We start from the raw sequence: 24037 nt of genomic DNA, 5'->3' as shown, positions 1-24037 counted from the left end.
CCACATGAATATAAACAAATAAACTTAAAAAAAAAAGTTTTCCACTCTCTGTTCTAGGGATTCAAACACACACACACACACACACACACACACTCTCTTAATTTAATGTTAGTCTCCAGCAAAAAAATTAAAGAAAATTATTAAATTGTCTGGATACTTTGAAAAATTATTACATACTAGGACTCAATTTGGAGTCATTAAAAATCATTGCAAATTAGACTCTTTTTTTTTTTTTCATAGAACTAGCTATCCGCAGGGTGGGGGTGGGGGAGTGCAAGGCGGCTTAAGTCAGCCTTGTTGCTGTGTGTGCCTGCCCTTCAGCTCAGGAGGCCCTCCCACGCTGACCCCAAAATAGCAGGGAAAATGCAGGATATTCTCTTCATACATTAAGTTAAAGTATAAAAGCATACATTTCTTATGTCTTGTTTCTTGGAACTGTGAGAACTCATGTGAAAGTCTGCTCTATATACCTTCATAAGGTGGAAAAATTACTTTTGAGTTATTTTGAAGTTATTTGGGCTTCATTTCCTCAAATCATTTCAGAGGCCGTGTATGCAGCTGAATATAATAGCATTTTTGTCAGAGACAGCGATTGAATTCGGGGCAAACCTAGGCAGCGGATATATAGTTTCTGGCTCCAAAGTGGGGGATGGGTGAATCCCCATCTAATCCGCAAAGTTTCATATTGACACGCTGTAGTCGCCGGAGATTTTGAGATGTAAGTTTGCCAGCAGTTTGCCAGCAGCACCCAGCGTCTGGCCGTTGCCACAAGATAACATCAGCTTGTTAAATAAAGGGGAGACACATTTTCCACAGACGGTCCCAGCGGGGTGTCCACTTCTAGTGGCTGCAAATAATATTGATCTTTGCTATTTCTAGTTGAACTGGTTTATTCTCCTTGAGGGAGAAAGGACCTGGGGATGGGTATCTGGGTGCAGCCTGAGCCTGGCCTCGAGCTAACTAGCTCTTGGGTTGACCTTGGGGAAGGTGTGCCCTTTGTTGCCTGTGGACAGGGAGGCTCCCTGAGCAAGGGGAGCTCGTAGCTGGGGCTGCAGCAGGAGGCAGACGGGCTGTCGGAAGAAGATTCTGTCTGGGGTCCAGTTTAGCTAGGGCAGGGTCATCCCAGCTCAGGGGTCTTCTGTGCCATCCGGGAGAGAGCCCGAGCCTCTCGAACAGGGGTCTGGATGCCACCAAAAGTGGGATCTTGACCACGTTGCTTAATATTTCTAAACCCCCTTCTACTGAAAATGAAGAGGGTGGACAGGATTGTTTCTAAGATCCTTTCTGGCTCTCATTATCTATGAACCTATAGGGAAGAGTTTTCTAATATAAAAATCTGTTCAGAAATAAAACCGGCTGCTTTAGAGAGTAAGAGGGGATCCTGCCGTGAGAGGGAAGTTGGGTCAACCCCACTGCTCTCTTATGATTCCTTTAATCAAAAGCAGCCTTTCTCTAATATAAAGTGAATTCCTCAGGAGCGTTCTGCTCTAAACTAAACAAATCTAATAAAAGGTAGTTTACTCAACCTCTTTGCTTCCGATTCCACATTTAGAAAATTGAAGAAGCCTTCGGGTATACTTTTATTTATTTATTTTTAAAGATTTTATATATTTATTTGAGAGAGAGAGCATTGAGGAGGGGGAGGGGCAGGGGGAGCAGCAGGCTCCCCATTGATCAGGGAGCCCGATGTGGGGCTCGATCGCAGGACCCTGGGACTATGACCTGAGCCGAAGGCAGACGCTTAACCGACTGAGCCACCCAGGTGCCCCTGTATTTATTAGCTGTAATTAACTTTTATTGTGATAACATTTAGAGCACCTAAAAATGACTGTTTGAACCACTTGTATGTGTACGGTCAGTGACGTTAAGAACCCCCATGTTCTGCTACTGCTGCCATCCCTTTCCAGAACATTCTTCATCTTCCCAAATGGTAACTGTGCATTAAACACTACCCCCTCCCCCGCCCTTCCTCCTGCCCCTGGTGCCCTCTAATCTGCTTTCTGTCTCTATGAATTTGCCTATTCTAGGTCCCTCGTATAAGAGAAACCCCTCCACATTTTTCCTTGGGCATCGGCCTTAATTACTTCGTGTCCTGTCATTCAGGTCCAGACCCATTGTGACCTGTGTCAGAACTTCTTCCTTTCGAAGGCAAAGTAAGATGCCACTGATGACTGTTTAGTTTTACGTGTTCATCCATTGCCGGCCACCTGCATTGCTTCCGAAGCCTTCTGGCTATTGTGTCTAATGCTGCCACGAACACGAGTGTACGCACGTCTCTTCAAGACCCTGCCTTCCGTTCTCTGGGGGCGGCACCCAGGAGAGGGGCTGCGGGATCATATGGTTGTTTTTTGCTTAACTTTTTGAGGAAACACCGTGCCGTTTGAGTCACACACCAGCCTTTGCAAGAGCCCCAGTGGCTACCTCCAGAGAAGATGAGGGGGACCCGTGGAAGGTGGAGGGAAGGAGCCCGGGCTGAGGGTCAGGCGGGCCTGGGGCTCCGTCCATCTGGTCACGGCCAGGCCGTGTGACTCCACACCAGGAGCCTCCTGCACTGAGCCTGTTTCCTTTCCATTCATTCATAGAACACATTTTTCCTGAACACCTAGAATGCCCCCGCCACTCTTCTAAGCATAAGGTTATATGGATGATAAAACAGATGTGGGCCATGTTCGCGTTCGACATCTGTCTGAAACGTGGGCAACGATCCCAGCCACACAGGAGAGGCCGGCGTGGGTTTGACTCACCAGAAGCACTTAATAAAGGGTTCTTTCCTTCCCTTGAACTCGGCAGCCAGATGATCAAGGATACTCTATGTCCTCAGATAAATAACCTCCTGCAGAGCTATTCATATAAATAGCTCTTTTAATTCTCTCTCTCTCTTTTTTTTTTTAATTCACAGAGGGCCACTGTGAAAATAACAGCGCACCCAAGGGATGGGTGGTGTGGACTGAGAGCAGTGTGTTCGAAGGGGAGGCCGAGGGGTGGGGGGCCGGGTCGGGTCAGCGGGCCGCGGCTGGGGCGGGACGCCTCCGGGGCACCGTGGGGAGCTGGCCGGGCCCAGGTTTGCCCTGGTAACGAAAGTTACCCACAGTCAACTGTGACTGACGCAAACCTGGAAACAAACACGTATCAGCAAACCTCAAAAGGCATCCCAGGAAAAGCTGGGGAGAGGCAGGGAGCATAAGTGATGGAGTTTCTCCACCAACCCGGCCCCGCCACCAGCAGCTGGGATCCTGTGTCCCGGAGACGGAGATGCAGGACACATTCCTTCCCAGGCTTGCTGGGAGTGGAGCGGGAATCTTGAACCCATCCTCCGTCCACACCTGCAGAGGGGGACCTCCGGCCTGCAGACCAGCGCGCTTTCCAGCCCCTGTGGTTGCCGGATCCGGCGGCTCCATGTGGAAGAAGAGAATACTCGTTTTGTTTTGTTTTGTTTTGATTTTGTGGTGGGATCTTTTTAGGCAAAGGGAGAAAATGGAAGAGAAAGAAAGTAAGAACAGCTGCTGGGAAAGGCTGGGCAGGTTTGGGGAGGAGAGGCTGTCCCGCTGGGGTGGCTTTGGGACAGGTGTGGGTAGGGGGGCAGAGGGACCGCAGGCCCGGGTCTTCTTGGGTCGTGGCTTCTCCCAGCTGTCAAGGAAAAGTGTGATCAGTCACCATGGCCTGCGTGAGCCACTCCAGACCCTGACTTCTCCAGCGAGGCTCAAGCACACACCTTTCCGCTCTTCCTCGCTCATCTCTCTCAGGAGGGAGAAATCAAAGAACTCCAGGAGGAAGTAATTACACTTAATAGAAGCCCTGGTTTGCAGAAACAGATATCCAGGCAAGAATATTTAATCGCTATTTACAGACACCTACAAACACACGTATATGGGAAATTGTTCCAAGGGGATTAGATCAAGTCCACCAGACCCACCTCCACACTTCAGCTCTTTAAAGGTTGTAGGGCTTCTGGGCAAAGGCCCTCCGTGCTCCCAGGAGATTACACGGAGAAGATTTGGAAGAATGCTGTGGCCGGTCCCAAGCTGTGCTGATGATTTAAAAAAAAAAAAAAAAAGCGTTTTATTTTATTATTACACCAACCTCTAACCCAAAGTGGGGCTCAGACTCACAACCCTGAGAATCAAGAGTCTTGTGCTCTGTTAACCCAGCCAGCCTGGCCCTTGCTGATCTTTAACACCTTACAATAAAATCAATACAAGACAGGTGGGTCTCAGGGCACCTGGGTGGCTGGCTCAGTCGTTAAGCATCTGCCTTCAGCTCAGGTAATGATCCCGGAGTCCTGGGGTTGAGCCCCGCATCAGGATTGCTGCTCAGTGGGGAGTCTGCTTCTCCCTCTGCCTGTTGTTCCCCTGGTCATGCCTGCCCTCTCCCTCCCTCTCTCTCTCTCAATCTGTGTCAAATAAATAAATAAAATATTAAAAAAAAAAAAAGACAGGTGGGTCTTCTGAAGCCATTCAGCCTGAGAAGTCTAACTGGCCTGAAAAAGAACAGCATGGGGGGCGCCTGGGTGGCTCAGTGGGTTAAGCCGCTGCCTTCGGCTCAGGTCATGGTCTCAGGGTCCTGGGATCGAGTCCCGCATCGGGCTCTCTGCTCAGCAGGGAGCCTGCTTCCCTCTCTCTCTGCCTGCCTCTCCATCTACTTGTGATTTCTCTCTGTCAAATAAATAAATAATCTTAAAAAAAAAGAACAGCATGGTCCCGTGTCTGCTAACCAAGGCTGCCTCCCTCCCTCCTGGCCCCCTTGTTGTCTGTGGGTCCTCACTGGCCCCCTTGGGGTGAGAGCCCACGAGGCCCAGCTCCGGGATGGAGGGCTTCTGTCAGGTGTGGCATGAGATGGCTCCTATCCCAGGGGCCACAGGCCTCTGCAATGACAGGCTCTCCTCCTTGGCCAGCTTGCATTGGAGAGTGGAGGTGAGACTTTTCAAGTTCAATGAAACAAAGTCCCAAGAGACTCCATTCAGTCCACACTAGTGGTGCCGAAATGTCTTTAGGAGGTGGAACAGATGGAGGACAGCAGCCGGGCTAAGCATTAGTGAAGTGCCCGAGTCTGGCAGAGCCATTTTAGGAAGACCTCTTGGAGCCAAACTTGGGTGGGAGGCAAGAGTGGTTCCCTTTGGCTTGGAAAAGCTCCTCTGCTTGGTCCCTCCGCCCGCCCCGATCCTGTCCTCGCTGGGCAATCAAAGTGCTTGCTGTTGATTCGTGTCTTTGTTCTGATTCCCTAACTGAATTTAGAACTCCTTGCCTTGAGGCCATAGTCCCTGTCCCCAGTGAAGAGGCCACTAATCTTTGGAGGAGGGAGGCTCCCTCGGGTTGAGTGGAGACAAGCCTGGCGGGGGAACAGCTGGGACAGTCCTCTCCTGCTCGTCTCTCAAACGCTACTCACTGGGCAATCTGGGCCAGTTCTGAGACTGGCGGGAGTTCGGGCTCCCCGGCCTTGCCAGGAGTCTTTCGGATATAAATTCTATTCCCTTTGCTAAGGGAATAGAATGAAGAAAGTCAGAAACAAAGATTCAACACTCTGAAGTCCTCAACTGGGCTCCTGCCCCATCCTCCGTGCTCCGCTGGGCTGGTGGCTGAGTCCCAGGGTGGCCGCCCCCTCTACCTTCTGCAGGTTGGATGCCTTGGCTTCCTCCCACCCGCTGTCTTCCTCTACTTGATTCCTTTTGGATTAGCTCAGCGTAGCTTTACCCCAAAGACTGTCCGAGTTGGCAGGAGTCACACACTGGGTTGTTTGGCTTTTAATAAAGTTTATGATTTAAATCTTGTGCTCTTAACACCTTCTTTGCAAGCCTCAGAGGGAAACAGAAATGCTGAGCTTGTTTACTTAGTCCCTCCCTAACATGGAGACCCTCACACTTGGCCAAAGCCTGTGTGTATACATGTGTGTGAGTGTGTGTGAGCGTGCATTCACACGGAATTCAGGCGTATGGCTGTGTGTATGCACACACTCCGAGGGACAGGAGCAACCTTTAGAAAGACTGGCTGCATCTCAGTCCCTGGCAAGTTCCCAAGACATCCACTGAGCCGTTCAGCATGAAGATTTTCCCGTGAAGGGCTCCCACTTGCCCTCGTTCCCACGCAGGGAAAACCCACGAAGAGGTTAGCATGGGGGGAATAGGGAAAGCCCTGGGAAGCCCCTCAAACAGGATCCTGAACTTTCAAGGTTAAACCCCAGCTGCTTCCCTCCCAGCATGTGAACACCGCACCCCCTGCCCCCGCCCTGGCCCCAGCTGCAATCCTGGGGAACTGCTGCTCTGTGGCTTGGCCTGGAAACAAGAAACTGGGCCGAGGAGGCAGCAGACGGGACTCCTCATGACATCAGGTAGCCCAGGCACAGGCTTGTTGGGACTCGTCCTGCCCAAGGGGGGAAGCTGGGCTCATGACAGATGCCTGCGTGAGTATTTCAGGGACCAATACGTTTCCAATGACATGGGCTAACACTGGGCAGCTGTGGAAAAGAGAAGTGCAGAATCCAGAGATGGAGGGCAGCCCACAAGGGAACACGTCAGTCTGGACCACTTAGTGAGCCCTAGAGCGTGGGCTGCAGGCCCACGGGGGACCCAGGAGGGAGGCAGCCCGGCTTCCTGCCCTCGGGGAGATGAAGGGTCCGTGGAGTCTGAAGGGCAGGGAATGCAGGGCCCAGCATGCGCTCATGGGTGGGGTCGAACGGGGACACCTCAGGCGTCTTCTGCAGGTCCCAGCGCACGCAGGAGAGCTCAGAGGTCCTGGGCTTTGCTTGCACGCGGTGGCCTGGCCTCCTCGACGTGACGTTCTGGCCAAAGAATCCAACGGCGGGCTCCAGTCTCCCTGGGTCTCTTTTGTCACAGTGACTAACAGGCAGGCCAGACAAAGCTCGCATTCAGGAGCCCATCCCCGCAGGAGGATAACACAGCCTCAGCTGATGAGGCAGGCACATTGGCATCTGGGGTTTTTTCCTCCTAAAGCAGAAGCAATATGATTGTTGGCATCGGACTCCCCTGGGGGAGGGCACGGCAGCCTCAGCCGGGACTGGGCGTCCAGAAGACAGGCCCAGAGCTGTCCCATGTGCTTTCTCGAGTTCACACAGGGCCAGCAGGGAGCCTCCGATGGGGGCGGAGGGGAGAGGTGGGCGCGATTCCCCCACGTAAGACTCCCAGTTCCGGGCCTGAGCATTCCCATCTGTAGGATTTCAGACAGGGGAAATAGCACTGGTAGGCCCTGGTCAGATGGTCAGATGGTTTCCGGCGGGTGATGGTCTCCTTGGCAAGTCTTTAGGCAAAATAATACGTGGATTTACTCTGAGGCCACGGGGATGATTCTATCCTGCAGATGGTAGGTGCGATCCAGGAAGGGTTTCCCAGGCCAAGGATGGCTCACCTGCGCTGATTAGTGCCACAAACAGCTGCAGGGGCTCCCGGGGGCCTTCCTGTGCATCAGCTCGCCTAGCTTCACTATACACCTGTGAAGTGGGCACTGTTCTTTATTTTTATTTTTTAAAGATTTATTTACTTATTTGAGAGCGAAAGACAGTTGTGGGGGAGGCAGAGGGAGAGAGAGAATCTCAAGCAGACGCCTTGCTGAGCTTGGAGTCTACACAGGGCTCGACCTCATGACCCTGAGACCATGATCTGAGCCCAAACCAAGAGTCAGATGCTCAACCCACTGAGCCACCCAGGCGCCCCTAGGCACTATTATCTCTGTTTTAAAAATAAAAAAACCGAAGGTCAAAGGAGTCAGGTGAATTCTCTAAGGCCACACACCTAATAAGCAATGAAGAGATGATGAGAACCTGGGCCTTCCTTCATTTCAGGGCCAGGGTTTCCACACATCAAGCCCTGTGTTACTTTTGTTCTCCGCCCAGTCAGCAGGATAAGCATCCTGTCCCCCCACAGCCCTGCGGGCCACACAGAGGCTGTGTAGGCCAGGAGCCGGTGTGGCCTGGATTCAGCCGCCCTGAGACGGCACAGGCCGCGCTGGACAAGTGTCCTTTGGGCAGCTAGTACCGTGGGGATAGCCAGCGATGAGCCCCACAGATGAGGAGGGCTGACTGGCTTCTTGGCTTTTCTTTTTCCCTGGAGTCAGCTGACTCCTCAAAGCTGCGGGATCTTCTGATCATCAGTGCCCATGATAACAATCAAAGGAAAGCTGGATACAAAAACCTCCAGCCACCCTGTCACCCTGGAGCAGTGCAGTTTCCAAGGTCGCCTGGCGTGTCCCCTTTGCTGACCAGTTACCCCCGCTGCCGGGGAGGGGCAGCCATGGCTGCAGGCCTCACACAGACGTTCTCAGGGCTGGGCTTTGTTCCAGCTTCTCAGGGCTGGGCTTTGTTCCAGCCCATCTCTGCTACACCCCCAGCCCCGCATGCACACACCCACACGCATGCGCATGCACACGGCGAGGAGTCAGGGGTGCCACCCCAGTCAACTGCACACGCCATTGCAAGGTAAGATTGCGAATGGACTCCCTCCAATGCCTCATTTCAGACACTCCTTAAGGATAAAATAAACAAAACAAAACACACACACACACACAAAGGATAAAATCAAAATATAAAAAATTCAATCACAAGATGATCCAAAAGGACCAGCGCCTTGCGTGTGCATTCCGCCGGGGGCGCGAGGGGGCATCTGGGCACGGAAACCCTGCATTTGATGGACGTTTTGTCCTCACACGCCCTCTTAGCTGAACACGGGTCAAGGTCTCCACCCTCAGGAGCCAGGCTGAAGTGCTGGGGACCGGGGGGTTTGGGGGAGGCGCTGAGCCGGAAGGAGAGAGGGAGACCAGAAGGAGCGCTCATGCAGAGAGGGAGGGACGAAGGCCAGCTGGCTGTTGAAGTGCGGCTGGGAACGAGGCCAAGACCAGGACCAGCGCACCTCGCCCTGTGAGCGCCGCCTGTGGCGAAGGCGTCACTTCTTCCCCGTGGGGCATGGCAAGGGAAGGGCTCGGTGCCCGGGAGGGGTGGACAATGGGGCATAGGATTTCCCTCTTCCTTCCTGGTACCCGGAAGGCACCTTCCTGGGTGCCTCCCGCCCTGCAGGGGTCACACAGAGCCTCCTGCCTGGTCATGAGCTCTGGCGGGGCTGGGGGCTGGGGAAATGACCTGCCCAGAGAGAGACCCGCACACAGATTGCCTCGGGTTTAACCCGGGGCCCATCACTTCCTGGCCTTGTAACGTTGGGCGTTGGGAGACTTCCCTCTAGGGCTCCAGCCATCACCTGCTCCTGGCCACCTCCACAACCCCACCGTCACTAGGCCTGGATGCTTTCCAGAGTGGGTACACCCAGGTGCTTTTCTTTTTCTTTCTTTTTACTGACCAGCCTCTTATGCTGGCTGTGGTTATGGTCACTGGTGGTGGTGTGGCTAAGGTTCCTCCAGTCTGGCCTTCCTTTCCAGAGCATTAGAGACCTTTCACAGTATGAGCCCATCCAACCTTTTAAGGTGTGATTGTGGCCACCATGTCTTCTTCTCTATGGTCTTTTTTCTTTTTTAAGGATTTTATTTATTTAGTTGAGAGAGAGAGAGAGAGATCATGAGCAGGGACCGGGGAGAAGTAGGGAGGGGCAGAGGGAGAAGCAGATTCCCTGCTGAGCAGGGCTCAATCCCAGGACCCTGGGATCACAATGGCAGCCAAAGGGAGACGCCTAATGGACTGAGCCACCCAGGCGCCTCATTCTCCTCCGTGGTCTTAAGCCAAGCAGTATTTGATCTTGATACGAGACTGCTTACTATCCCTGAATACCCTGCGTCCTTGCCTACCTCCCCGTCTTTGCTCAGGCCCTCTTTTCTGCCTCCCTCATCCTTGAACTCCTCCACTGGCAAAATGCAGTTTGCCTTTCAAGGTCAAACTTAAAGTTCTGTGAAGAGCATGGCCTTCACATTTTATGTCTTCCCACATTTTATGGGATTCCTTTCTGCCACTGGTCCCAGCTCCCCAAGAGAAGTGGCCACAGTAGTGGGTTAAAGAGCACAGGCCATGGAGCCAGAGCTGGAGCCGGGTTGAACCTTGAACCCCATGTCTGAGCTGCAGGACCTGGAGAAGGTTGTCTCGCTGCCCCATGCCTCATCTGTAAAATGGGCACAGCAGCACCCCCCTCACAGGATGGCTACGAAGATGAAGTGAGAGAAAGCTGGTGGAGTGAGGACACCTGAAGCTGGCTCCTGGGAGACACGCCCCGGGCTCTTATTGGCATGACCGGTGCCCAGAACACAGCTGAGCATGAATCCTGAACGGAGGGCTCTGGCGGCCATCTGTGAAGGCAGATGACTTGGATCCTGGGGAAAAGGTCCCTGTGCGGTGACTGGGGAGCATGATCAAAGGGCGTGAGTGTTTAACTTGGGGACATTTCAAACATACAGGGTAATAGTGGGATTACAAGCTGCGGGCATCCGATCTCCAGCTTTGCCAGACACTGATCCGCTGCCCATGCTTCTGTACAGGTGACTCGCTCCTCGCCAATGCCCCACCCCACGTGCTGGATGGGCTTTAAGCAAATTGCAGGTGCAAAAAGAGCAATTTTATGCTTTACACTCTCAAAGGAGCTTTCAAAAAGAAAACACATAATCATATATATGGTTCCTCATGGATTATGGCTTTGTGACTTATGGCTTAGATGAAGGCGGCTTTAGTTTCAAGGGGAAGGTCGAAGAAAGGCTGGGGGGTCAGGGAGCAGCCAAAGGCTCTGGGCTGGGAGTCCAGGGCTCTTCCCAGGACATCTGGGAAAGCTTGTGGATCTCAAACACTCCCTCACTCCAGACTCTAGGTTTTTGTTTTGTTTTGTTTTGAGAGAGAGCACGTGCGCATGCAAGAGAGGGCAGGGGCTGGGGAGGGGCAGTGGAAGAGGGAGAGAGAGACTGACTCTTGGGCAGGCTCCACATCCAGCACAGAGCCTGATGTAGGGGCTTGATCTCAACCAGCCTGAGATCACCACCTGAGCCAAAATCCAGAGTCCGGCGCTTAACCGAACTGAGCCCCCCAGTGCCCCAAGTCTGACTAGTTCTTAATCATCTTCGAGCCAGTCCAAGATATTCCACCTAAAAAAATTAATAGTAGTAGTCTTTTCCTCATTCAAAGACAAAAAAAAGTTAATGGATGGAATTCTCAATTGCAAGTTCTCCTCTCCTATTTTCCTTGAACCTTATGGTCTCTGCATCCATTTGTCTGCAACAGAGTGCTGGTAGACCGCAGAGTGAATAAATAGTGAAATAAGATTAATGGAAAACCCTGGAAACAGCTGAGCAGTGTAATCTGACAGCTTTCTGTGGACACATCTGCTTGTGGTTGTGATTTTGTATTTTGCAGTATGAGACATGTTCCACAAGTGAAATTGCTCCTGCTTCATGACGACGTGATGAGCAACATCAGGTTCCGAGTCCTGTAAGTGGCGTGGTGTCCCAGGTGTTCCTCCACCTGGCGGGACATCTCAGCAGCTGTTCCAGGTGGAGGGAGGCAGGGCCAGAGTCCAGGTGTAGGGAGAACCTGCCAGGAGGGGCGATGGCTGACCCTCCCGTCCAATTCCCAAGAGCCAGTGCACAGTGGGCAGGAATTTCCAAGGAAGGGGGGCAGAGTGAGGCAAGCAGGTTGATCCCCTCTGAGGGTAGATGGATAAATGGAGCTAAGCAGAAAACTAGTTCTCATACAACAAGTCCGCCCTCCCTCCCACCCCAGAATACTTTCTCATTGAGCATAAGGCCCAAGACAAATACCCACACTGGGGGATTTTCCAGCACAGGTTCTCTGGTTCCTTTATTCTTGGGGTTTGCTTTCTGTTGGCTGCTACAGCTCTCGCACCCCTGAGCTAACATGTCACGTACACCCCAGTGAAGACCGAGTCCAAGTCCTGTGTGAACCACCCCCTCCACCAGGCCCTGGCTGCTCCCCCCACCCCAAGCTCCAGAAACACAGTTCAATGTGAAATGGGGAAACTGGCTCCGTGTCTAGCATGTAAGGAAGGAGAAAGGGAGGTGGAAATGGACTTCGAAGAGCAATTACAGGGCTACCAAACCGGAGTTCAGGTGGAGACCTAAAGCAGACCGACTCTTCTGAGGACATCACCCCGCCAAGGCCTATCAGGGCCCAGCCAGCCTTGGCTCCTCCATCCCTGCCTTCACCCCAGGCAAGCCTGGGGGTTCCGGACACAGCTGGTTCCTGGCTTACCTACTGTGGCGTTCATCTCTTGGAGGCCACTGGCTTCTCCCTGCTTTTCTGGCATTTGAGGACTCGTCTCACTTGGCTTATTAGACTGGATTAGACTCAAAGAAAGACACAGCACACGATTTTTAAATAACTTTATAATTTCCCGATGGATTTAGTTTGTGAATAAAAAAGAAAAAAAATGGACAAAGTGTTTACAATAATTATCAAGGCAAAGTTGACTATAACACAATTTCTTTGTAATGTCATTATCCTGTCAGTAACACGACTCCGGCCGTCTCACTCTCTCACACACACACACACACATGCACACACACACAGTTGAAGGCAGCAGGTGCATTTGCATCACAGACACCATCATTGCGGCTGCTACTGTCACCACAAGGAACTCAAGCTAAAAGGAGTGAGTGCCCAGGGCCCCCAGTGCCTCTCACTCAAGTGCTGCACTTGTCTTCAGGGGGAGGGGGGCAGATCCCAGGCAGATGTTGGGTCTCCACCCTGGACAGCCCGGTGTGCTCTGCAGGACCCCGGGCCAGTGGGCTAGTCCTGCGTGGGCAGGCTGGCCGGCGTGGGCGGGGTGTGGCGCTCAGGTGGGTCTGGCTGCATCAGAGCACGAATGCAATACTGGTGTGGCGTGGAGAGAAGGGCCCGGCTTGGAGCGCTTGTGCTGGCCCAGGGCGTAGTTCACCCCAGGCTTCGCAGGGATCCCGTTCTTGGCTGACCATGGCATCTCTGGGGCCAAAGGAACAGCCTGGGCATGGGAGATGTGGGGTCTAAAAAGCTTCAAGGCCAAGACTCTGGGGCCTGAAGCCAGAAGGAACTGAGATCTGAGTACAGTTCGTCGGCCTGGATTATGGGCTCCAGGCTGGCCTGGGCTGGGCCTGTGCTGGCTGACTCCCTGGCTGACATAGCACCAAGTGGGCGGAGAGCGGGTCTGTGGCCCGCACGGGGCTGCCGCCGGCTGCGCGGCTGCAGGGCCAAGCCCAGGTTACCACACAGTATTAGGCACACGGAGCTGGGACCAAGTGGGTCTCTGAGGGTGGTTATGGGGTCTCAAACTTTGAAACGTCTACCCAGAGGTCCTGAGGATGTAAAGGAGACCACTGGCACCAGTGGGACTCTCTGAGTCCCGGATTCCAATTCTTACTCAGTAGCTCTCTCACTCAGGCAGTCGCCAACCTGGAGGGTGGCCACTGGTGTTTTCCAAGGGACTAGCCCAGCTGCCACCTCGGCGAGCTTGGGAGGAAGCGGGGAGGAGTTGGGCTGCCCCATAGCTTGAATTCCTTTATTAACATGATATCGTTTTGCATTTCTTAAAACACAGATCTTTAACTTTTCAGTTCTACAAACTACTTTTTAATATCTTAATAATCTCAACAATGGACACAATGTAACTGCCCCAATGCTCTGAACCACACAGACAATATTGACAAGCAGAGAAACAAAAGAGGAGGTGGGGTGGGACAAAATCCCTCCAAATCAATTCCTAAAACCACCTTTCCCCCAAGAGAGTCAGGAGGAGAAACACCTACAAGAGGGTCACAGCACTCGCCAAACACATTGGGAAAAAAAATCAGGAAACACTTGGTTACAGTTTTGACACTAAAAAGTCTGGAAACAGTTTTTGCTTAAAAAGATTAAGTAAAGACAGCCATTTTGTTCAGAAGGATTTCCCTGTAATGTGTGTGTGTTTTTTCTTGCCCAGACATTCCCTTAGTCCACGTGGGGGAAAACTCCAGGTTCTTTTTAAAACATTTCTTTGACCAGTTCAAGTTGCTGTCCTGAGAAGCCCAGGGACTGGCAGTGATGGATGGGTTGGCCTGGCAGGCTTGGCAAAGGTCAGTGGGCTCTGCTGCATCTACTCTGTCCTCATCTGCTTTCCCACAGCTCTGGACTCTTGCGGGTGGGACATGAGGCTGGGGAGGCAGACATGAGGTACTGATATTATGTGACTCAGGAAGGTGTGATGGGAAGGTCACATTCAATGTGGCATCACGTTCTTGATGTGCTCTTTCCTCAGAACCGCTGAGGGTAGCCAGGGGGCCTGTGCTTCATGACTAGGGTCAAAGGGGAGGGCAGGATGGTTCTGGGATCAGCAGAACTCTCTAGCAGCAAATCCAAATGCCAATCCTGAACGTCATGGGGAGGGATTAGCTCAGCAGTTGACTAAAACTTGATGAGGACTTCCTCTTCTTCTCTGAGGAATGGGTGAGCCAATGAGCTTCTCATGGAAAATCAAACAGACTTTTATTGACAAAAGGTACTAAGTCACACTGCCACTATTGACCCTGAAGGCAGTCTTGGGTCCCATCTGCTTTACTAGTATTTCTAAAGATTAAGTGTAAGGAAGACAGAGAAGCACTTAGCTCTTTGCTAGACTATAAGGTACCAGGGTACAGGTTAGAGCTGAGATGGATGTGGGGATTCCCATTCGTATTTCTTAACATATTAAAGCCCATTTAAAATCTTTTCCATTTCAAATGGTATCCAAGTCTTTGTAAATCTCAATTCAGATACTTCATCAAGAACTCAGTGAGTACCTTGGATAGAGGTATATGAAAAGATGAGAAAAATCACATTGTATTTTTCAGTCATGAGCCCCACGTTCAACTCCACCCACTCTTCTTCCTGTCCCCTTTTACAATGACCTTGATTTGGGGTGCAGATCTTCAGGTGCTAAGGGGCAACTAGACTTGCCAATAGAGTGGACAAATTTGGTGAATATAACAGACAACCTGCAGTGAGTGTTCAGACTACAGACCTTCCCCAGCAGCTGAGTGACCTTGTGAAACCATGAACACTAGAAGAGTGCCATGTACTGGTAAGTCTTTGTGTGACGGGCACTGCGCATTTAGTAAAAGGTGGCCTGATGAATGATCTCAACTCAATAAGATACTCTTAAGTGCTAGACACTGCAGTAATTTTGCCCTTGTAATATAAAATCTGGTCATGTGTGCTATTAAATTTTAGCCAGAACCTACTTTCATCTAGAACCCAGAAGTCCCCAGAACCATTTGAGGTGCTAGGATGGCCATCCAAGAGGAATCAAGGAGATTCACAGAAACCAGATGGATGATGGTGGCCCAGAAACTTTTCTTCTCAGAAACACTTGTCCAGAGGACTTCCAAGGGAAGCAACAGGAAGGGTTGAAAACAAAAGGGAAGAAAGGAGGTACAGTGAGAGTCACCCACACAGTGGACAAGTGTGGCAGGTCCTGTATTTGAGAGCAGAAACAGAATGAGTAAGACCCGGGGAGACCTGCTTGCTTCGCAGGTCTGAGAACAGCAGCTGGAGCTGGGGCCACCTCTCTGGGCATGGCCTCTGCTCCTGCCTGCTCTGCTCTGCAGGAGTCCTACCAAGGGTGTCCTCATCCCTCAGTTCTCTGTGTTAGGGTAGATAAAGTGAGATTCTAATACTCCAGGCCTAATATACAGGGGGCCTTCTACAGGATTTACGGGCAGTGCATGGAATTGTGGGGACTGACCACAAACGACCACCACCAACCATCTAACCCCTCCATCTCCCACCTTGCCCGCTTCTGGCCAGCTGGGCTATCAGGAAGCATCGCACTAAGAAGGTTTTGAGCAGAGTCCATTTAAACCTTCGATAGGAAACATTCTACAGCTGTCTCACAGGGAGCCTGTTTGACAGCAGGGAATCAGGGCAGCTGGAGATATGACCATATAAGTTAATGGGATAGTCAAGGGCTGCCGGTGGGAAGATACTGGACTGACAGCCGTGGTGACTTTCCAGGCAGCATCAGATTCTTGGGGTGAGTAACTGGGGAGGGGGAAAGAAGGAAATGTAAGACAGAAACATTTAGCTCAGCAACTCTTATCAGAAGATTTGAGTGTCTGGTGGGAGTCTGGCCGGAGAGGTGGTCGAAGGGCTAGATTGGGGTTAAGTGGGCTCTTTCTTGCTGCCTGATTGTTTATGACTGCTGTTGTCCGGGCTTGGGAAGAACGCCTTTCAAAATGCCAATACCTTCAACCAGATTTGCAACTTTGGGGTCCATTTTCTCATCTGTGAAACGGAGCTGGCCAAGCACCACGTGGTGTGTGCGGATGTGTTAAGATAACACTATCCACTGTAGCCCCCCTAAACACTACACTCTTGTTGGGTAACAGCAACAACAATCCTGAACTACCCACCCAAAAAAATCCTGAAGGCAAGTAAATGACTCAGCCCCCTTCCTCCCAAACTCACTCATTCCATTATAATGAGAAATGAGAAAGGCTCATTTGTGAAAGAGTCTTCTGGAAAGATAACCTCTACTAAGACAGAAGGAGCGGGGAGGGTACGCCTTTGAGCGCTCTAACTCAAGCAGGTACGTCTCATAGAGTCCCTCACATTTCTCCCTCACTGAAAAGAGACTTTTGTCAAGGATGGGTACCCAGCAGTGAATTGCACATAGTAGGCATTTCATAAATATTCTCTGAATGAAAGAGTTGAGGAAGAGTGTGAGGGGATGAGAAACATTCATTTGTGCCAGAAGGAGGTTCCAGACAATGCTCGAGGCTACGGTTCTGGGCGTGCACATCAAGGGTAAAGGTAAAAGGGAGGAAGGTGGATCATGAACTTCGGCAAACACTGGGCTGCAAGAGCGTGGAACATGGGTGATGGGACGGCAGAAACATTCTTTTGGGGCTCAGGGGCCTAGAATGCCAATGAAAGATGTTTAGGAGAAACCAGCCCGGGCCTAGGGAGCCATCATTTTCCACAGAAGCAGAGCTGTAGGTGGTGAAGGCAGGCCCTCACGTCAAACCCTTCTCTTTCAGATCCAGATATGTGATCTGACAACTGAAGTATATTAAGGTCAAAGGTCTAAAGCCAGAGGGACCTGGGGGAGAACTGTCTGCACCATCCTCTTGTTAACTGATTGAGAAGAGCAAGGATGAGTGAGACAGACAGGGCTGGGTAGTGACTCGCAACCTGGGGTATTAGTGTTCACGAAGCCATCATGAGGCCCGCTCGCAGCTCCCCTGCATAAAACATTACACGTGAAAGAAAGCAGAAGAGAAGAGTCAGTTTCTCTTTGTCCCTGTTCTTTCTTTTCCCCTCTCTTTTTCAGATTTTTTTTTTTTAACCATTTTAGGAGAAAAGCACCTGTTGTGATATTAGAACACTCAGCTCTCTAGTCCACTGGGAAGTTTCTTTCAATATGTTGAACTCCAAGGAAATTCCTGTTTAGTTCTCATGTCAAGGACAGAAGGAAAAAGGGCTCTCCACTCCATGTCCCTCTGTAAGGGCAGAACCACCAGCTTCCAGAGTTCTCCACTGCTGATGACGGGATGGCAGTTCTTCATGGAAACCTGGCCACTTACCCACCCTGGATATCAGTGTAGAGACAATACCCAAGGTAGAAAGGCAGAGGTCAGATGCCAGCTATAGAGAGGCTGGTGGAATCACACTCGAAGGACCAACCAAAATAGGACAGAGTTTGTAGTGTTTGTTGGGTGCCAGGAAGTTTCTGGGTGCCCGTTCCTTACAGCTCCTCTTTCTTGGTTCCCGGGTTTACTCTAGCAGCACTGCCGGGCTGGCTGCTCCCCATTTAGCAGGGTCAGGACGACTCTTCCAACGCGTTGACCACCTGCTCCAGGATGTCGGGGCAGTGATCTGCTATCTGCTGGAGAATGGCATTGGCGAATTCCTGAAGCTCTGCATTGTCCCGTTCACCTTTCTCTAGCTCATTCTGAAGCTGAAAGGGAGAGGAAAGATGAATTTCAGATAAAATAAAGTGATGTTGTTTGCACTGGGCTAATGGTTATTGTTCACGAATAAGGAAATGGCATTTCCAACAACATGGGTAAACCTGGAGGGCATTATGTGAAGGGAAGTAAGCCAGAAAGACAAATACTACATGGTATCACTTCCAAGTGGAATCCGAGGGAGTGGGGAAGAGTCACACTCACAGAAACACAAAGCACAATGGTAGCTACTGAGGCCTGGGGGAGTGGGGGAAATTGGGAGAGATTGGTAAAAGGGTACAAACTTTCAGTTATAACCTGAATAAGGTCTGAAGATCTAATGTATAATATGATTACAGTTGATTAAATTGTACTGTATAATTAAACATGCTAAGAGAGGGGAGCCTGGGTGGCTCTGTCAGTTGAGTATCTGACTCTTGGTTTTGGCTCAGGTCATGATCTCAGAGTCATAGGATCGAGCCCCGCATTGGGCACCGCACCATTGAGCATGAAGCCTATTGGGGTTCTCTCTCTCCTTCTCCCTCTGCCCCTCCCCCATCTAAAAAATATATTAATATGCTAAGAAAGTAAAACTGCAATGTTCTCATAAGGAAAAAAAAAGGAGTGATGTGAGATGACAGATGCATTACCTCGAGTGTGGGAATCTTCACCAACGTGTATCAAATCATGTTATACGTTTATTATGTCTGTTTTATTTGTCAATTAAACCTTAATAAAGCTGAAAATGAAAAAAGAAATGACCAAAAAAAAAAAAAAAGGCACTTTCTATGGGAAGTCTTCCTGCATCAGAGTTCCCAACCAGGAAAGGGTGTAAGTTAATATCGAGTGTTTGCTCATGAAGGGGTGACTAGTCCAAGTCCCAAAGGCTTGGAAAGCCAGCACCAGCGCTCTCATGCTGGGGGGAAGTTCTCTCTAGTGTGTCGCAGTATCATACCCATACCCAGCACAGGGACCAGGGCACACACGTAATCTCAGATCGGATCTTAATCTTGCATAATGGTCCTTTATCCTGGGGAAACATGTATTTAAAAGACCTTCCCCATTTGCTATAAACCACTTTTATTCAGTATGTCAGATGACCTGATAATTTAGTTAAAGAGATTATTTGGAGCAACACGTAAGATAGTCCTCTGTTTAGGAGTAAGTATAATTCTTGGGACGCCTGGGTGGCTCAGTTGGTTAAGCAGCTGCCTTCGGCTCAGGTCATGATCCCAGCGTCCTGGGATCGAGTCCCACATCGGGCTCCTTGCTCGGCGGGGAGCCTGCTTCTCCCTCTGCCTCTGCCTGCCATTCTGTCTGCCTGTGCTCGCTCTCTCCCCCTCTCTCTGATAAATAAATAAAATCTTTAAAAAAAAAAAAAAGGAGTAAGTATAATTCTAAATTCCTATAATTTCAAATGCTCTCTTGGACATCCCTTCAAGCATTAAGCCAGATTTATCGAGGGCCTCCTGGGTGCTGGGTGCTGAAAGACGAATGCATTTGGTTCTTGCTCCGAGATCCATGCAGGTTAATGGAGGAGACAAACATATACACAGATAATTAATTACCGCAAGCGAGGCCTGTACACGTGCTACAGGGGAAGACGTGAGAATGACTGCTGCGTCCCAGAGGGGTCTGAGAAGACGCTACTACAGGCAGTATGTGATGTGGAGCCCGAGAGCAGAATAGGAGTCTGTTGGGAGATCAAACAAGAGGCTTTCAAGCAGATGAAAGAAATGCAGATGTGAGAGCTATGAAGGGGCTCGGCACAGACCTTGGGAAGATGGAACCTTTCAGTGTGGCTGGAGCGTAAGGTAAGGGCACTGCGCAAAGAATGACAGGCAATGAAGCTGAGAAGAGGCAGACCGGGGCCGGCCTGTGGATGGAAAGCTGAGGAGTTCAGATTTAATCTGGTTAAAAAACAAAAAAGGAAGTCTAAGAGCTTTTAAATAGTGCAGTGACATGATCAGCTTCATGTTCTCAGAAGAGAATCGGGAAGATAAAAACACGTTAGACTGAGTGGAAGGAAGAATCAGTCAAGGGAGGTTACTGTGGCAAGCCCAGAGGCCCTAGGGCAGGGCCAGGGGACATGGAGGGCAACAGATGGGCAGGAGACTTCCCAAATGTAGGACTGATGGGAGGTGAAGTTCAGAGAGAGGGGAGGGAGGATCATTCTGATTGCTCTAGCTGGGGACATTAAACAAGACTGAAAATAAGGCAGAGAAGGTTTTTAGGAAAGCAGAGAGATTAAAAATTGAGTTCCAAATGTATTAAGGATGCAGGTTCTGATTAGGTCCTTTGGGTCTCAATGTCAGCCGGCACGGTTTTCTCATTTATAAAATGGGGCAGTAACATTCAGGGTTGTTTTAAGGATTTAGTGGGATATTCATATAAAGTGCAGTACAATGCCTGACACAGAAAACATCTGACAAATGTTAGATGTTGTAATTATTGCTAAGTTGGTTAAGATTACCTTGACAGAGCATGTTGATTAGAGAGCACACAGAACCAAGTTCTAACTGCACCGCTGACAGAGTCTGCGTGCCCTGAGCCAAGAGTGAGCATGCCGCTGCTTCAAATATATCAAAGAGCTGGGGACAGATTTTGCAATCTTCTTTCTGTTAAATGTTGACTAAAACACCAGGACACGCAAGGACCAGATTAAGACTACCCTAAGTCTTGACCCATCTCAAGGTCTGGCTGTGTTGTGTGAATGCGAATCTCTGAAACGGGGAAACCAAGGAAAGCAGGTGCCTCTCAATCTAGCTGCACAGACGACAGCCCGGAAAGACTGCTAGGTGAGGACACGACGACTCTCAAATCTCTTGAACAGAACCAAAGTCAACCACGCAAAGTAATGGAGGAGACTGTATGGCTGTTCTGCCTCAGTTTCCCATCTCAGTCCTTCCCAGGAATACCCCAGACATCTTTGGTTTATTCAGAGCCAGGTGTCTGCACTCACTCTCTATAAGTCACATGTTTACTTCCTATGAAATACTTTCCATTCCCATTTGGCTTCTGTTTGTTAAGTAGATAATAATGAAGTTTCTAACATTTTAAATTTATTTAAAATTATTATTTTTTCAGGTTTTCCCCCCCCTAATTTAGAAAGTACTACAGGGATGCCTGGGTGGCTCAGTGGGTTAAAGCCTTTGCCTTCGGCTCAGGTCATGATCTCAGGGTCCTGGGATCAAGCCCCACATTGGGCTCTCTGCTCAGCAAGGAGCCTGCTCCCGTCCTGCCTCTGCCTGCCTCTCTGCCTACTTGTGATCTCTGTCAAATAAATAAATAAAATCTTTAAAAAAAAAAAGTACTACACTAACACTGTAGAAAATTTGGAAAACAAAAGCACCGGGAAAAAAAAGAATAACAATATTAACATCAAGAGATAACCACTGCCACTTATTTTGTTGTATATCCTTTGAGACATTCTTTTATTATATATACAGGTAATTTTAGAAACAAAATGGCAATGACAGTATATAGATTATTTGCGAACTGACTTTGTTTTCACCTAAAAATATACCACAAACACATTTCAGAAACCAAATCCTAAAGGCTCTTTCAGAGCTTGGTAATTCATTCTAAATTTATTCATATATATAAAAGGAGCTAAGAAAATATTTGAAAGGAAAAAAATGATGTGTGGACTGGCTTATCGATTATAAAACATACTGCAAAAAGCCTCTAATTAGAAGAGTATTGTACTGATAAAATTAGATCACTGGGATTTAGAATATGAGCAGGAGTAATTTGAAGTCAGTGAACTGTATTAGGTCAACTGGGCCTTGTGGTTAGATTCCTGCTCATACCCTATATAAGCATAAATTTTAAAATTACCTAAAGATCTAAATTTAAAAATTATGTTGCAAAGACATAGTCTTCTCATGCACATACAAAACATTCTCCAGGACAGATAATATGTAAAGCCTTAAAATGAACCTTAATAAATTTAAGACTGAAGTCACATCAAGAATGTATTCCAACCACAATGGTATGAAACTAGAAATCAGTTACAAAAAGAAAATAGAAATTCACAAATATTTGGAGATTAAACAACATGTGACTGAAAAATTGATGGGTCCAGAAAGAAATCAAAAGAGATACAAAAAAAATACCTTGGGCTGGGGTGCCTGGGTGGCTCAGTGGGTTAAGCCTCTGTCTTCGGCTCAGGTCATGATCTCAGGGTCCTGGGATCGAGCCCTGCATCAGGCTCTCTGCTCAGCAGAGAGCCTGCTTCCCCACCCTCTCTCTGCCTGCCTCTCTGCCTACTTGTGATCTCTGTCTGGCAAGTAAATAAATAAAATTTATTAAAAAATATCTTGAGACAAATAAAAATGGAGATACAATATACCAAATATATGAGATACAGTAAAAGCATTTTTTAAAAAAGATCTATTTATTTGGGAGAGAGGGGGAGGAGTGGTGGACGGAGAGAGAGAGAATCTCAAGCAGACTCCCCACTGAGCATGTAGCTCAATGCAGGGTTCAGTCTCACAAATCTGAGATCATGACCTGAGCCAAAGTCAAGAGTTGGACACTTAAGCTACTGAGCCACCAAGGCGCCCCTAACAGCAGTTCTTAAGAGGGAAACTCACAGATACTTACAATAAGAAGCAAGAAAGATCTCAACCTAACTTTACACCTCAGGGAACTAGAAAAAGCCCAAAGTTAGTAGGAGGAACAAAATAACAAAGATGAAAGTGGAAATAAATGAAATAGAGACTATAAAAAGACAACAGACAAGAATAATGAAACTACAAGCTAGTGTTTTGAAAAGATAAACAAAAGAGACAAACCTTTTAGCTTAACTTACCAAGAAAAAAAGCAAGAGAACTCAAATAAAAATCAGAAGTGAAAGAAGAGATGTTAACTTATACCAGAGAAATACAAAGAATCAAAAAAGACTACCATAAAAAATCATATGCCAACAAATCAGACATACTAGTAGAAATGGATGAATTCTTAGAAAAACACAGCCTACCAAAACTGCATCATGAAGAAACAAAAAAATCTGAACCAACTCTTAGCAAGGGAACGGAATCATTAATCATTAATCAACCTTTCAAAAAACAAAAGTCCAAGACCAGATGACTTCTGTGGTGAATTCTACCAAACATTTAAAGAAGAATGAATACCAATCCTTCTCAAATTCTTCCAAAAAACAGAAGAGGAGGAATACTCCCAACTCATTTTATAAGACTGGCATTGCTTGCTCTGATACCAAAACTAGGAAAGGACACCACAAAGAAAGAAAATTGCAGGCCAATATCCCTGATAAACACAGATGCAAAGATCCTCAATGAAATATGAACAAGCTGAATTTAATACTTCATTAAAGGGATCATACACCATGATCAAGTGGGATTTATTCCAAGGATGCAAGGATGCTTCAACATCTATAAATCAAAAATATGATACACCATAGTAACAAAATAAAGAATAAAAATTATATGATCATCTCAACAGATGTAGAAAAAGCACCTGACAAAATTCAACATTCATTTATGATAACAACCCTCAACCAAGAGGGTACAAAGTGAATATACCTCAACAATAAAGGGAGAAAAGACAAAAGAACAAGTATTGGTATCGATGAAAGTGGTACTACAGCCTAATAACAGAGAAATGGGCAGAGGATCTGAACAAAAAACTCACTGAAGAAATGCAAATGGTGAATAAGCACATAAAAATGCTCTTCCATTTGTAATTAAAGAAATACAGATTAAATAAGGAAGTTTTTTTTTAAGATTTTATTTATTTATCAGAGAGAGAGAGAGAACGAGCACAGGCAGACAGAATGGCAGGCAGAGGCAGAGGGAGAAGCAGGCTCCCTGACGAGCAAGGAGCCCCATGTGGGACTCGATCCCAGGATGCTGGGATCATGACCTGAGCCGAAGGCAACTGCTTAACCAACTGAGCCACCCAGGCGTCCCTGGGAAGGGTTTTGTTCCCTCATCACACTGGCAAAAGCTTCTGAAAGACTGTTATCAGGGGAAGTGGGCAGTCTCACATTACTGTGGGAATATAGTGGGCTATCTGGACTCATCAATCAAATTTAAAAGCAAATATCCATTGACCAAATACTCCTACTTTTAAGAGATCGGAATTATTAGAAGTGGAATATTTTTATAAATACACCAGTAAGAAATTCAAGAATGTATACACAAGTTTGTTTGCCAAGCCAATTTGCAAGAACAAAAATTTATTAACAGTCTCAG

At 48.6% G+C, this 24037-nt stretch overlaps 1 protein-coding gene across 8 annotated transcripts in view; it reads right to left on the bottom strand.

The window, feature by feature from the left end:
- Window positions 1-12246: 12246 nt before the first annotated feature.
- The window catches only part of ERC1 (ELKS/RAB6-interacting/CAST family member 1), a 558286-nt gene continuing 546495 nt past the window's right edge, over window positions 12247-24037 (bottom strand). For all 8 annotated transcript variants that reach the window (XM_045071547.1, XM_045071554.1, XM_045071550.1 and 5 more), the window contains one exon: window positions 12247-17827. In XM_045071547.1, coding sequence (XP_044927482.1) covers window positions 17690-17827 — 138 coding nt within the window. In that variant the 3' untranslated portion in view covers window positions 12247-17689. The remainder of the gene's footprint in view (window positions 17828-24037) is intronic.

This window comes from Mustela putorius, unplaced genomic scaffold (assembly GCF_011764305.1).
Source record: "Mustela putorius furo isolate JIRA1106 unplaced genomic scaffold, ASM1176430v1.1 tig00003988_pilon_pilon_pilon, whole genome shotgun sequence".
NCBI classification, from domain to species: domain Eukaryota; kingdom Metazoa; phylum Chordata; class Mammalia; order Carnivora; family Mustelidae; genus Mustela; species Mustela putorius.
This window is presented reverse-complemented; position numbering and strand designations above follow the sequence as displayed.